Raw genomic sequence first — 16,506 nt, 5'->3', positions numbered from 1 at the left:
AAAGTTGTTTTGGTTAATATTTATGCACCAATACTGACTATCCTGAATTTTTTAAGCATTTAGTCATAGTCTAAACAGAGCAACTGTAACCGGCTGCATGCACGACCGGCGCATGCGCACTGTTATTTGCATCTTTTCCTAATTTAAATGAATAGAAGTTGATAATGGGTGACTTTAATTGTTGCTTGAATCCTTTGATGGATAGGTCTGCCCCCAATCAAATATCTCTAAACAAACCTATTTTTATTAACTCCTTTTTAGTTGATTCCAGAATCTTAGCTGTTTGGAGGCTTTTACATCTGAATAAGAAAGACTTCTCATTTTTCTCCCATGTATACCATAGTTATTGGAGAATTGATTACTTTTTTATTGATTCTCAATTAGCTTCATCTGTTATTGCATGTGAATATGATCAGAGATAGTAATTGAATCATGTGCTTCTGAAACTATCAATTAAATTCACTGACGTAATTTTTAGTGCTAGACAATGGAGGTTCTATTCCACTTTGCTTCAGGATTCAAACTTTGCCAATTTTATTAAAGAACTGATTGCTTTTCTCTTTTCAACTAATTCTACGGAAGAAATAACAAATTAATAATGAAATATGTACATTGGTTGATAAGATTAAAGAAATTGATAAAAAATATTCTGTTGCTCCTAATCTAGAACTCTACAAAAAGAGGGTTGAACTTCAGATCCAACATAATTTGTTATTAACTTCCCCAACTGAAAATCAATTACTTAAAACTAGAGAGTCAATTTTATATACATGGTGATAAATCAGGTAAATTATTGGCAGACCAACTGAAAGCTGCTTTGGATAAATGTTTGATTAGTAAAGTTTCTAAATGGGATGGTACCTTGATGGTTGATCATGACGAAATTAATAAATCTTTTCAAGAATTTTATACCTCTCTATATCAATTGGAATTTCCTGAAGTCTACCATAATGCACAAATTTTTAAGGAAATTGAACATTCCGAAATTACCACTTAATGAACGCTTAGAACTAGATGCATCCATTATGGAAGATGATATTAAGAAAGCAATTTTTGCGATGAATACTGGAAAAGCACCAGGTTTGGATGGATCTACAGTAGAATTTTATAGATCTTTTTCAAATTTACTTTCACCATGGCTATGTAAAATTTCTAAGAATGCCTTACTTGTAGGTAAATTACCACAATCCTTCTATGAAGCATCCATTTCTTTAATTTCTAAAAAAGATAAAGAACTTGCTGATTGTGCATCATATTGACCTATATCCCTGTTGAATGTAGATTCCAAAATTTTTTCTAAAATAATAGCAAATAGATTAGAAAAGGTACTGCCACAAATTATTTCTGATGATCAGACAGGATTTATTAAAAATCATTTTTTGTATTACAATGTTAGGAAGCTAATGAACATTGTATATACTCCTTCATCTAAAGTTCCAGAATGTTATTTTGCTCGATGCCGAGAAGGCATTTGACAGAGTTGAATGGAAATATTTATTTAATGTGCTTGAGAGATTCAATTTTAGCCCAAAATTTATTTCTTGGATTGAATTGATATAACATTCACCTTTGGCTTCCGTATTTACCAATGATCAGAGATCCGCCCTTTCTTAAGGCTTTTTAGAGGTACTAGACAGGGTTGTCCGTTAAGTCCTTTGTTATTTGATATAGCTTTGGAACCCGTGGCAATTGTCCTTCGTGATTCACCCAATATATTTGGAATTACTTGTGGGAAGGAGACACAAGTTATCATTATATGTAGATGACTTGTTACTAAGTATCTCTAACCCAGAGAAATCCATTCCGGTAGTTTTATCACTACTAGCTCAGTTTAGTAGTTTTTCTGGTTATAAACTAAATCTTAATTAAGAGTGTGCTTTTTCCATTAAATATGTAAGTTCCAATTTATAGACAATTACCATTTGAATTAATCACTTATTTGGGTGTCAAAATTACTAAAAAATATAAAGATCTATTTAAAGTTAGCTTTTTACCTTTAATTGACCATGTTAAACAATTGTTTACTAAATGGTCCCCACTGTCCTTATTGATTGGTCGAATTAATGTTATTAAAATGACTGTTTTACCTAAATTTCTGTACAGGTGTCCCCCGCTTTTCGAACGTTCGCTTTACGAAACCTCACTGTTACGAAAGACCTACATTAGTTATCTGTTTTCACTAACAGAAGGTGTTTTCAGTGTTACAAAAAAGGCAGCGTGCGAAAAAAGCAGTGCGCACCCCGAGCAGCCAAGCTCCTCCCACAGAACTGCATTCTAGCCGGCATTGCTTAAACACATGCCTGTGAGCATCCGTTAGCAAGATGAGTTCTAAGGTATCGGAAAAGCTTAAATGGGCTCGTGGGTGTTACACTTAGCGTAAAACTAGATATAATTAAGCACTGATGTAATTGGAAGAGGAAAGGATAACCATTGAAACCAAATGCAATCGGCAATCGCCTCTGATCTGGGCCGACATTTACGAGCCGGGCGGCACCTAATTAATTAGCTTGTTTATTTCAGCATTTTTCTTAGATGTGTAGGGTGTATCCCGGCTACCGCTGTACTGCTGCATGCTTCGCGGATCGGTATCGGTCCACAGCCTGGAGGTTAGGGACCACTGCACCACCCCAACCTCCGACAACTCAGCCTAATACACCATCAACAGTGTGCTCGGCACTGTCTTCCCAATTCCAGTTAGTGATACTACACTGTACATACATTATTTCTACTTTATATAGGCTGTGTATTTGGTATGATTTGGCAGCTTCATAGCTTAAAGGTTACTGGAGAGAGCGTTTCTGCCGAAAGCCCTTGTGTGAGATTTTCGCTACAGAGAACAGTGTGGCAATGATTGGAGAAAAGTATTTCGACTCTATATAGGCTGTGTATTCATCATATCATTTCTGCTTTTACTATATGTTACTGTTATTTTAGGTTTGTGTGTTATTTGGCATGATTTGGTAGGTTATTTTTTGGGTCTGCGAACACTCACAAATTTTTCCCATATAAATAAAATAGTAGTTCCTTCTTCACTTTACGACATTCCGGCTTACCAACTGTTTCATAGGAATGCTCTACCTTCGGATGGCGGGGGAAACCTGTATTTATTTCAAATGGTACCAATTTTTAACTCAACCCTTTTTTGATATTATTGATTCTAAAATTTCTTATATATGGCAGAATAAAAATCCTAGATTGAGTAAGAAATAACTACAGAAATCAAAAGGATGGTGGTTTAGCATTGCCGATTTTAGGTTTTATTATTGGCAATTAATATCTGATATTTAATGTTTTGGACACAAGATTGGAATGAAATTCATTGTCCACGATGGGTGAACCTTGAGAGTGAGTCTGTGCAGGGGTTCTCATCAGCTTCAATTATAGGAGATTTGCTCCCCTTTGCATTAACCAAACTGAATAAACAAATAATTAATCCAATAATTAAACATATAATATGAATATGGTTTCAATTTTGCAAATTATTTGGACTGAACAAATTTATTTTATCTAGTCCTGTTATACCTAATTTTTTCTTTCAACCTTCTAGAATTGATCAAGCTTTTTCCTTGTGGAAAACAAGGGGAATAGCATGCTTTCATGATGGATAATTGTTTCACGTCGTTTGAACCATTATATAACAAACAAGTTGCCTAGTTCACATTTTTTTTCAGATATCTGCAGATTAGAAGTTTTTTGAATGTTATTTTACCTAATTTTCCAATATTTCATCCAACTAATATTACAGAAAAATTTTTAGATTTAAATCCCTATCAGAAGCACTTAATAGCAGTTCTGTATGATTTAATTACAAAAATACATCTAGGTACATCTGATAAAATAAAAAATGAATGGGAAAGAGAACTTCCAGTATCTTTACCTATAGAGAAATGGGAGAAAATTCTTCAACTAGTTAATACTTCCTCAATGTGTGCTAGACATGCACTGATACAATTTAAAATAGTCCATAGAGCTCATATGTCTATGGATAAATTGGCTTGTTTTTACTGACATATAAATCCTGGGTTTGACAGATATAACTCTGAGGTGGCCTCTCTGACACACATGTTTTGGTCTTACCCTCTTTTAGATAAATATTGGAAAAATATTTTTGATATTATTTCAACAGTTTTGCATATTAATTTAAAACCTCACCCTATTACTGCAATTTTTGGATTACCAGTGACAGATGTTGGTCATTTATCCTTTTCGGCTTGCGGTTTGATTGCATTTGTTACACTGAAAGAGCCATCTTACTTAAATGGAAAGATTCTGATCCTTCTACTACTTTTCAATGGCTTTCTCAAACTATATTATCTTTAAACCTGGAAAAAATTAGGTGTGGTATGGTTGATTCTTCAGTTAAGTTTGAAGAAACCTGGAGACCATTTATTTAACATTTTCATATGATGCAAGCTGTCCCTTTCAAACCCTTTTTTAAAAAATAATCTTCTGTTTATCTATGGAGAAGCGGAGTTAATGACAAATAATGTTCTTATCCGAGGGAATAGGACATCGCAGTCTTTATTTTGTTTTTTTTTAAGCTTAGGCGGTTCTTTATAAAACTTGTTTTTCCATGTTCAATTACTCAGATTGGGAGGCTTGAATTATATATTTTATTCGAATTATGTTTGTATATATTAACCATTATCAATGTTACACTGATCTCTTTGTATCATTAGTATTATGTATATTAATCTCAAATATAATAAGGTTTTAAAAGAAAGTACTGAGTGGATGAGAATGGGCACAAAATTTTGGGTGGTTTAATGTGGATCATGGTCCCACTTGTACCTCTGTCACTCCGCCATGGTTTTTCCCATTGCCTGTGATTGATTTGAACATTCAGGAAAATATCAAGATGAGGAGTGATTGTTGATCAGTGGCACAGGAAGTTCAGCAATATATTCATTCAAAGCAGATATTTCTTGCATATCTACACAAATGGTTCAAAAGTTCCATGGATGTTGCATCCCAGTTGCCTATGTGATACACAAGCCAGGGTAGTACAATATGGAGAGCAAGCTGTTGTCCATGTATTGAACTGACTTTATTTCTTACATCCTTCACATACATGAGGAGTAAAAATCTTTATGTTACGTCTTCGTCTAAATGGGCAATTTATAGTAATTTGTAATAAATAGCATGTACAACAGGACAGTTAATATAGCATAGAATACAATGGTATCAGTGAGAATTAATGAATCTGATGGCCTGGTGGAAGAAGCTGTCCCGGAGCCCGTTGGTCCTGGCTTTTATGCTGGGGTACCGTATCCCGGATGGTGGCAGCTGGAACAGTTTGCAGATGAGGTAACTCGGGTCCCCAGTGATCCTTTGGGCCCCCTATGTACATGTCCTGAATAGTGGAAGTTCACATCTACAGATGCGCTGGGCTGTGCACACCACTCTGCAGATTCCTGCGATTGAAGGAAATAGTTCCCATGCAGGCAGTCAGGATGCTCTCAATTGTACCCCCGTAGAAAGTCCTGAGGATCTGGGGACTCATGCCAAACTTCAACCGTTTGAGGTGAAAGAGGCGTTGTTATGCTTTTTTCACCACATAGCCGTACGTACAGACCACGTGAGATCCTTGGTAATGCTTATGCCAAGGAACCTAAAGCTGTACACCCTCAACCCCAGATCCATTGATGTCAATAGGGGCTAACCTGTCTCCATTCCTCCTGTAGTCCACAACCAGCTTCTTTGATTTTGCGACAGTGAGGGAGAGGTTGTTTTCTTGATACCACTCTGTCAGGGTGATGACTTCTTCTCTGTAGGCTGCCTCATTGTTATTTGAGATAAGGCCAATCAATGTAGTATTGCCAACAAATTTAATTAGCAGATTGGAGCTGTGGGTGGCAACACAGTAATGGATATACAGAGTGTAAAGGAATGGGCTTAGGACACAGCCTTAGGCACACAATAGTGGATATTTTGAGGCAGGAGGGCACTCTACACTGGGAGAGGGAGAGATTAAAAGTGTCTATAAACACATCTGGCAGTTGCGCTGTGCACATCCTGACAACTCGCCCTGGGATGCCGTTCGGTCCCGCAGCCCTGTGAGTGTCCACTCATTGGAAACATCTGCATACTTCAGCCTCAGAGATGACAAGGTGCAGGTTGCTTCAGTGACTCTCCTTGGGGGCTCAGTGTTGGCGACATCAAACTGAGCATAAAAAAGGTTTATTCTTCTTGAGATTGGACATCTGTTGAGACTGCAGGGTCTAGGCTTGTGTAAATATTTCTTATGGATCCCTGCTCATTTTGGGATTGAAGGAAACGAGGTGGCAGACATCCTAGTCAAGCAATCACTTAAAATGAAGAATATAAATGAAGTGCTGGCTTTGCATAAAGGGCAGGTAAAAGTCATAATTAAAACATCTATTCAATCACTGTGGCAACAAAGTTCGAATAAGGGAAAGACAGGACAGCACTTATATGAAATTCAGAGGATGGTAGGAACTCAACTGAGTATGTAAGGAGGGAAGAAGTTACACTTACACATATGTATTGGACAGACTAGGTTGAATAATTCTTTGCTCAGAATATGCACGTAGGAAGGTACTTGTAGGAAGTGTACTTGTCAAAAAACAGTGCAGCATATTTTTTAAACAATTCCTATGAAGTGTAAGGGAAATATCTAACTGCTAAATTGAGATTTTTTGGGAAGGACACGGTTTAGCACGGAAAATTTGTTAGGATATTACTGCCATCGTAATGTACATAAGTGCATATTTGACTTGTGGAAAAAAATTAAACTCACATAATATCAAAAAGTCTATTTTCAGGAGTAATTTAGCTGGTATACATCCTGTTTCTTTGCTCCAAACTCCAACTCAATAGGTGATAGTAATGCACTTTATATTGGTCTGCCAAATGCCATTAAACTTTACAAGAAGGATGGGGAACTGCAGCATTGGCAGGAAGAAGTGAAGTACGTATGTAAGATATAGGAAGCAAACAGACTTTGAGGATCATAAAGAAGCCAGAAGAGAACTCAAGGAAATCAGATAAGCCTGAAGGATCTATAAAGTTATTGGCAAGTAGGATTAGAAAGAATCTCAAGGCCTTCTATAAGTCAAAGGCAGGAGAGTAACTAGGGAGCAGGTAGGACCACTCAAGGATATGTGCTTGGAAAGAGGCAAGGTCCTAAATAAGTACGTAGCAACAGTATTTCACAGGAAGGACTTGGAGGATAGGGCGATGAAAGTGAAACATGCTAATTGGCTATGAAATTTCACATCAAAGGAGGTAGTGTAGGTATCTTAAGGAACATTAAGGTGGATAAGCCTCCAGGGCCTGATGTGTGATATATCCCAAGTTTTTGGGAGGCAAGAGATGAGATTGCTGGGGCCTTGACAAAGATCGATAGCCAAAAGCAAAGTACCAGAAGGGAAATGCCGAAAATCTTGGAAACTATCAACTACAGAATCTCACGTCAATGATAGGCAAGTTACCAGAGGGAATTCTTAGGAATAGGATTTGTAAGCAATTGGAAAACTATGACCTAATTAGGAACAATCAGCATGGCTTTGTGTGGGGCAAGTCATATCTTACTAACTTGAGGAGGGGATGAAACTGATTGAAGGTAGAGCTGTGGATGTCATCTACATGGATTTTACTAAGAAGTTTGATAAGTCCCTCATAGGAGGCTCATCCAGAAAGTTAAGCTGCGTGGGATACTAGAGGAGTGGGCCATCAAAGAATTGTTACAACTCCGAAGGAGAGAACCCATGTTCTGTAACCACAAGGCAGTTGATGAGCCCCTGTAGCTCTTCCTCCTTTTTCCCTGCCATTTCTTCCTCCCTCGGATACCAATCAATTTTCCTTTGCAAGTCAACAGTTCTATTTCTGTACCCTTTGATGTTCCGGTCATGACTACTAGCTAACAAATTTATGATGAAAATTAAGTGCACATGCACACAAAAAAGACCTCTATCTACTGTTCTAAAGACAGCAAATCCAGCTAGTGCAGTTCATGCAAATAATCAACATTACCATCTTTGGACTATTCTACCAATTCTTTCTTCACCCTTTCTGAAGCTTCTGCATTCTGGTAAGGGAATTAAATCATTTATAAATGGCCCAGATGGGAGATGAAAATTTCTTACAATAAGAGTTACCAGAATTTGGAAATATTCTGCTTGAATAAGTAGCAGCTGCTGAATTGATGAGTGGCGTTACAATGTTTTGGATAGATACTTCAAAATAACTGAAAAATGTAGGGAGTTGACTTTGTATTTTGACTAAGCCTGATGATGTAAATAGGAGACACATCACGTCTTCATGGGCTTGAAACAGATGTCCTTTTTTCCTTTATAACTGTAAAAACTTCAGTAATACTCACTTCACTGCATTTGGGTCCAAGGAAGCATAAAGGTAATACAGACATTTCATTCTTTCTTCTGTTTCCAGATTATACGGAACAAGATACTGTGCAAAGATTTTTTCCACCAACAACCTGAGGAAATTGCATTAATTGCATATTTAATTTCAGTTTCAAACTACAAGATATGCATATTACATAAGATTCATGTTACTCTGTACTAATTCCATTTCTATATCATCTGTGTCAGCATGTCTTTTAATCACATGCCCTGCTCTCCCCCACCCGCAAACCTGTAACTTTCTCCAAACCTGTGCAGCTGGCCCTTAAGAAGTCACTTACTTTCATCTGTCCAAATCTAGACAGATTGGTTAAACTCTAAAACTTCAGATTCCTCATGCTAAACTTCTGTTGCATTTCTTTCCAGATACCTCAATTTTTATCACTTACTGTAATTTATCAATCTGAAGCTTGCATCAAATCACTTTATAACATTCCAGAGAAGCACCTCAAGGTGCTATATACAGTGCCTATAGAAAGTATTCACCCCCCCACCATGTTTTCATGTTTTATTGTTTTACAACTTTGAATCATAGTGGATTTAATTTGCTTTTTTGACACTGATCAACAGAAAAAGCCAATTTCATATCAAAGTGAGAACCGATCTCTACAAAGTGATCTAAATTAATTACAAATATAAAACACAAAATAATTGATTACATAAGTATTCACCCCCTTCACATCAGTATTTAGTAGATGCACCTTTGGCAGCATTTACAACCTTGAGCCTGTATGGATAGGTCTCCAAAAGCTTTGCACATCTGGACAGTGCAGTTTTCACAAAACTGCACAAGCTATTTCGTATCTTTCGTATCAATAGACAATAGGTGCAGGAGTAGGCCATTCGGCCCTTTGAGCCAGGATTGCCATTCACTATGATCATGGCTGATCATCCACAATCGGTACCCTGTTCCTGCCTTCTCCCCATATCCCTTGACTCCACTATCTTTAAGAGCTCTATCTAACTCTTTCTTGAAAGCATCCAGAGCATTGGCCTCCACTGCCTTCTGAGGCACAGCAATCCACAGATCCACAACTCTCTGTGTGAAAAAGTTTTTCCTCAACTCCGTTCTAAATGACCTATCCCTTATTCTTAAACTGTGGCCTCTGGATCTGGACTCCCCCAACATCGGGAACATGTTTCCTGCCTTTAGCGTGTCTAACCCCTTAATAATCTTATATGTTTCAATCAGATCCCCTCTCATCCTTCTAAATGCCAATGTATACAACCCCAGTCACTCCAATCTTTCAACATATGACAGTCCCACCATCCCGGGAATTAACCTCGTGAACCTACGCTGCACTCCCTCAATAGCAAGAATGTCCTTCCTCAAATTTGGAGACCAAAACTGCACACAATACTCCAGGTGTGGTCTCATCAGGGTCCTGTACAACTGCAGAAGGACCTCTTTGCTCCTATACTCAACTCCCCTTGTTATGAAGGCCAACATGCCATTAGTTTTCTTCACTGCCTGCCTTCAGTGAATGATGAACAAGGACACCTAGATCTCGTTGTACTTCCCCTTTTCCTAACTTGACACCATTCAAATAGTAATATGCCTTCCTGCTCTTGCCACCAAAGTGGATAACCTCACATTTATCCACATTAAACTGCATCTGCCCACTCACCCAACCTGTCCAAGTCACACTGCCACCCAGTTTTGTGTCATCTGCAAATTTGCTAATGTTACTTTTAATCCCTTCATCTAAATCATTAATGTATATTGTAAGTAGCATTAATCACTGCTTGCCATTCTGAAAGGGACCCGTTAATCCCTACTCTTTGTTTCAGATTGCATGGGGATTGTGAGTGAACAGCCCTTTTCAAGTCCAGCCAAAAATTCTCAATTGGATTGAGGTCTGAATATTGACTGGACCACTCCAGAACATTAATTCTGTTGTTTTTAAGCCATTCCTGTGTAGCTTTGGCTTTATGCTTAGTGTCATTGTCTTTTCCAAGTCACAGTTCTCTTGCAGACTGTATCAAATTTTCTTCCAGGATTTCCTTATATTTTGCTGCATTCATTGTACCCTCTACCTTCACAAGCTTTCCATTGCCTGCTGCAGTGAAGCAGCCTCGTAGCACCACGCTTCACGGTACGGATGGTATGTTTTTTATGCTGTGTAGTGTTTAGTCTGATGGCCAAAAAGCTAAATTTTGGTTTCATCAGACCATTGAACCTTCTTCCAGCTGACTTCAGAGCCTCCCACATGCCTTCTGGCATACTCTAGCCGAGATTTCATCTGAGTTTTTTTTTCCAACAGTGACTTTCTCTTTACCACTCTCCCATTAAGCTGCGACTGGTGAAGCACCCAGGCAATAGCTGTATAAGCAGTTCCTCCCATCTCAGCCACTGAAGCTTGTAACACCTCCAGAGTTGTCATAGGTCTACTGGTGGCCTCCCTCACTAGTCCCCTTCTTGTACAGCCACTGTTTTTGAGGACAGCATGCTCTAGGCAGATTTACAGTTGTGCCATATTCTTTCCATTTCTTGATGATTGACTTAACTGTACTCGAAGGGATATTCAGTGACTTGGAAAATCTCTTGTATCCATCTCCTGACTTGTGCTTTTCAATAAATTTTTAGCAGAGTTGCTTGGAGTGTTCTTTTGTCATCATGGTGTAGTTTTTGCCAGGATACTCACTCACCAGCAGTAGGACCTTCCAGATACAGGTGAATTTTTACTACAATCAATTGAAGCACCTTGACAGCACACAAATCTCCAAAAACAGATCTCCATTTAACTAATTATATGACTTCTAAAACCAATTGGCTGCAGCAGTGATTATTTGGTGCGTCATATTAAAGGGGGGGTGAATACTTATGCAATTATTCTGTGTTTTATATTTTTGTAATTAATTTAGTTCAGCTTGTAAAGATCTGTTTTCACTTTGACATGGAAGAGTCTTTTTCTGTTGATCAGTGTCAAAAAAGCCAAATTAAATCCACTATGATTCATGTTGTAAAACAATAAAACATGAAAACATGGTGAGAGGGAGGATGAATAATTTTTATAAGCACTATAAAACTTCTGTACAATTAAAGGTACCAAATTAACAAGAAATCACCTTTCAACCAGTGATTTTTAATTTGCAGAGAAGTAGAGCATTACCAGAATTAAATTAACTAATGTTAACTTTAAATATTTCATACAAGGTCCAGAAGGTGTGAAATGACTAAGCTATATTAAAAAAATAAAAAAACTTCCAGTAAGATGGTGGGAGCAGCTTCTATGGGGTCAACAAAAGGCACTCCTGTCCTATTTAAATGTAATTTTTGTGATGGTAAGATCCTGCTATACATTAAGAACTTAAGGTACTGCAGAGCCACTCCCTCAGCAAGTTGCTTGTGACAGAGAAAATGAAGGAGTAACGCATCTCGTTTGGCTGTACCCATGGGTATTCATGTACAGTCGAATAACAGTTAAACTTGAATTGAAGAATGGGTTAAATAGGTGGCACTGATGAATCAATAAGCAGCATCATGGAATTGACGAGACAACAAAACATCTTCCAGATATTCTGAAGGACTTCACAACTGACTAATTGCTTTTGAGGTGTACAGACTTAGACTTATTTGGAAAACATGCAAACAAGCTTATGCCGTGCAAGGTTTGATAAACAGTAAAAAGGCAAATAATCTATTCTGGTAATGTTAGTTCAAGAACAGATGTTACTAGACCATCTGTTCTTCTTCCAACAAGCCATGAAAATTTTACAAGCACTTACAAAGGCAAGAAGGGCTACCGATTATCACCTTGTCTGAAAAGCTGGATCTTCAAAAATGACAAAAGACAGATAGCTACCACTCAACCAAAATGTATCTGTTGCATATTTGTCTTTAGCCACTATTTTGCTAGTCTCCTGAGTTCAATCCACCAGTAAATTACACTTCTGCAGCTAATAATCTGCCGCACGGTAAGCCATATTTTGTCCAAATACCCCATCCGTGCTGGCATCTGGCTCCAAGGACAATTAGAAAGGAAATTTACAAATCAATCCATTGTCAAGTTTCTCTGCAATTTCTTCCAACTTTGTGAACACAGCCTTTTGGCCTAAGTTATCTTGTTTGCCCAGAGAGGTCAACCCCTTATGCAGTGTTAATGCACTATTTTATAACAAATTCCGCAAGAAGAAATATTTGCATTCAAAGAGCACTCTTCGGGATTTAACAGCAAGTACTTACAAGTTCTCCTCAGGTTATGGCAGGCTTCCATTACTGCGAACTATTCATAACCTGGATAGTTTACAAGCCAGAAATTTGACTGAACAGAGTTCCTACATGGCAGAAGATTCCTGCAGCAGCCGGCAACTCCCTCTCACTAGCTTTTCAAACACTTCTGTGCATATACATACACCAGCCTTTCATAACCCTGGGAGGGCCTTTACTGGACTGTAGGCATTGTAGTGTAGGAATTGTGCAATATGTTTGCATCAGATAAGATCCAAGAACAGCAATGTGATAATCAGATAAACCAGGTTTTCCATTGCATATTCTCTAAACTACAAGGCTTCTGTTTATCAACTATTCTACAAGACAGCATTGCTCTATGCCATGCTCCCGCAACACTTGGCATCAGACCAATCTCTGGAATGATGCAAAAGGTCTAATGCAAAGGTAAGTAAAAATTAACTAAGACACAGCTGACAATATTCCTCTGTGAATCCTAACCTAACTGACATTCCTCATCTTCAATGTGCCGAATCCAGAATTACCCCCACCTCATGTAAAAACACAAAAAATATATATCTTTTCATTTCAAGTTACAGCCACTAGAAGCTTTCCTTCTAACTCCATACTTCACAAGTCTTGGCCATGAGCTTCAAGATGTCGAAATAACCTATCATTTGGTTATTTTACCTCCACCTGGAAAGAGATCCTCCGATCACCATTTTAAAAAAAATAACCCAATTTTGTGATTGGTGAAGTATCCTGAAAAATGTACCACATTAAAGTGTGTTTGTGCAAATTGCTGCTCCTCAGGTGGAGAAAGAACAGAGTCAGTGTAGTGACTGGAATAATATTAAGAAGTTTTTGGGGGAAAAAAACAAAGATGAATCAACAGCCTGGGTTAATCAGTAAATGGACAAAATATATACATTTTATCTTCACTATGTATCAAAAGGGACTGCTAACACAAACAAATACCTCATGTTAAATGACGTGAATAACATAACTTGGTGAAAAACAGAACATGTCATAGCCTAGGTCATTTGCTCAGATGGCTTTCAGTACAAAGTGCTAAGCTTATCAATGTTTCCCAACAGGTCTGTATTGTAAATTTAACATAAATTAATCACTGAAGAGTAATATAACGAACCATCTATTCAATGATATAGGTTTTGAAATCAGCTATGAAATTAGATCCCATGAACAGATGTTACTTTGCACTTCAAAAGTATGCAACTTCACCTACTTGTCATCAATGCTATTCTGGTAATAGATATGCAGCAGTTTATCTTTGATCCAATTCACTTTCTGAGCAGCCTCTTTTCCAGCCTCTGCATGAAGGCAATACTTTTTGTATAGCTGAGCCAAGCCCATCATTGCTTCTTTCCGTACCCGCCACTTAAAACATAAAAGAAAAACAATAACATCAGTTGAATAATAATATGGACTGTTTCTGCCTTTTCTTCAAATTGAAACTAATTTTACCATTTCTGTTGAGGCAGATTGTGTTTGTCTATCATTGTGACTTAGATCAGACCATATTTGAGGAGTAACTAATGCAGAAAACCAGGTAATTGCAAAAGGGCCCACAAATTTTTTCTTACAACTGCAAATTCTGCTGCAAAATCATGTAGTGCAACTAGGTTTATTGCTGTAATCTGCAGACTAAGATTAATAGGTTCATGGAAGAACTGTGAAAGATGGTGAAGTCACAATGAGGATGTGCGCTTTCTTCTTCTTGTCCACATAGGCCTGATGGGAATTAAATCTAGCTCTTTTCAGAAAGGGAGCATCATAATGGGCTTATTATCAAAGCAAAATTTGAGTGATTATGGTATCCCAATACCCTGGTAAAACTGGGAACAGAGGGAAAACTCTCCAGTAGCTGAAGTCATACCACACACAAAAGATGATGGTTGCAAGTGCTGCAGGCCAATTACCTCAGCCCTATGACACTGCGGTTGTCCTGAGCCCAACCATCTTCAGCTGCTTTATCAATAAATTTTGTTGCTGATGATTGCATAAAGTTCGGTTCCATTCACAATTTGTCAGAAAATGAAGCTTGCAGCAGCAAAACCTGAACAACAGTTGAGCATGAGCTGATAGATGGCAACCAACATTCACGTCAAGCAAGTGGTGGGCAATGACCATCTCAAGTAAGAGAGAACACAACCACTTGTCCTTAAGCAATCAATGAGATTACCACAGCCAAGTCTCTCACCTTCCTACCTGATTGGCAGACCACAGTTTATGCGGCTTCAGAGCTGCGTCAAGACATGGCTAGAAGCAGCAGCAGCGGGGCCCACAGGGGACTGCATTGGCTCCCTTCTTGTTTACCCTGTATACCTCAACCTTTAGATACAACACTGAGTCATGTCATCTATAGAAATTCTCTGATGACTCAGCAATAGTTGGGTATATAAAGGGAGGACAGGAGGATGATTTCAGGGCCCTGGTGGAGGACTTTGTCAAATGGTGAAAGCGGAATCATCTGCAGCTCAACATCAATAAGACAAAGGAGATGGTGATGGACTTTAGGAAGACTAAGGCTGTACTGCTCCCTGTTACTATTGATGGTGAGGGCGCAGATGTGGTGAGGATCTACAAAATAGCTGGGGGTGCACCTGAATGACAGACTTGAGTAAAGCACTAACACAGGCTGTGTACAAGAAGGCCATACTCGCCTTACTTCCTGAGGAAACTGAGGTCCTTTGGTGCATGCAGGCCTCTCCTTTACATGTTCTACCAGTCTGTTGTCGCCAGTACAATCTTCTATGCGGTACTGCACTGGGGCCATGGTATCAATATGGGTGATGCCAACAGGCTCAATAAACTGATTGGAAAGGCTGTTTGTTATAGGAGTCAAACTGGAAACACTGGATGCTGTGGTGGAACAAAGGACCCCACGGAAAACACTGGCAATTCTGGACAATGTTTCTCACCCTCTGCATGCTACCTAGGCTGAACAGAGGAATACTTTTAGTAATACACTAAGACAACTATGCCACTCCAAAGAGCGCTATATGAGGTCATTCTTACCCGCGGCCATTAGACTCTATAATGAGTCAACCTATGTGGTGACCCCCTCCTGTTAGACTGTTTGAGGTAAATTATTTTTTATGTGGAAGTAATGACCCCCTCCTGTTAAACTGAGGTAAATTATTTTTTATTCTTTCTTATTTTTCTTCTAATATTTGTATATCTGTGCACTTGTAATGCTCCTCTGACACTAATTTCCTTTGGGATCAATAAAGTATCTACCTATCAACATTAGGGGTCATGACTGACCAGAAAGTTAACTGTATCAGCCACAGTACATATGGCAACAAGAGCAGGTCAGAAGTTGTGTGCCCTGTGATGTGTACCTCATTTTTGGACTTCCTTTTCCACACCTAACGGAATCAGAAAACTGATGGAATACTTACTCTCCAAATAGAAGTGAAGCCCAAGTTCTACTTAAAACTTTGCTTTACATTCAAAATAATTTTCAATATATCAGAGAACTACTAGTCAGCAGAAAAACATTTAATTGAACTTCACAAAAGAGAAGACTATTTGACTATTTGGGCAACAATACTCTTATTTCTTGCCAGCAAGCTTTGGGAATTTTTTTTCTTAAATGTTTCTGTCGAATGTGAGGGTTTAATTCCATTCCCAAGCACCAACGTGTATACTCATTCAGCCCCATGCAAGTAAGATTACATTTATACAAATAAAGCAGATGACAAACTGTAGACACTTAACAGTAGTACAGCAATATTTTCCTTGAGCTATCATAATGTAACATTACATTTGTGTGGTATAACCTGCAGTCACAATGAGGTAAATTGAGAATGACTGAGTTTCTACAACACACGAGTTTGTAATAATGGCAATGTAACATTTGACAGAAAGATGAGCACAGAAGTTTTCTAACCAAGAGTTAGTTAGTTTTGAGAAACGATAAACGGG

The 16,506-nt window shown here is 38.2% G+C and overlaps 1 protein-coding gene across 6 annotated transcripts in view; it reads right to left on the bottom strand.

Moving 5' to 3' along the window:
- pds5a (PDS5 cohesin associated factor A) overlaps window positions 1–16,506 on the bottom strand; it is a 189,658-nt gene that overhangs the window by 86,185 nt on the left and 86,967 nt on the right. For all 6 annotated transcript variants that reach the window (XM_072252836.1, XM_072252835.1, XM_072252837.1 and 3 more), the window contains 2 exons: window positions 13,802–13,953; window positions 8,345–8,458 (listed from right to left, as the gene is read on the bottom strand). In XM_072252836.1, the coding sequence (XP_072108937.1) occupies window positions 8,345–8,458; window positions 13,802–13,953 (266 nt within the window). The remainder of the gene's footprint in view (window positions 1–8,344; window positions 8,459–13,801; window positions 13,954–16,506) is intronic.

The sequence above is a fragment of the Mobula birostris genome, chromosome 3 (genome assembly GCF_030028105.1).
Source record: "Mobula birostris isolate sMobBir1 chromosome 3, sMobBir1.hap1, whole genome shotgun sequence".
NCBI classification, from domain to species: Eukaryota; Metazoa; Chordata; class Chondrichthyes; order Myliobatiformes; family Myliobatidae; genus Mobula; species Mobula birostris.
This window is presented reverse-complemented; position numbering and strand designations above follow the sequence as displayed.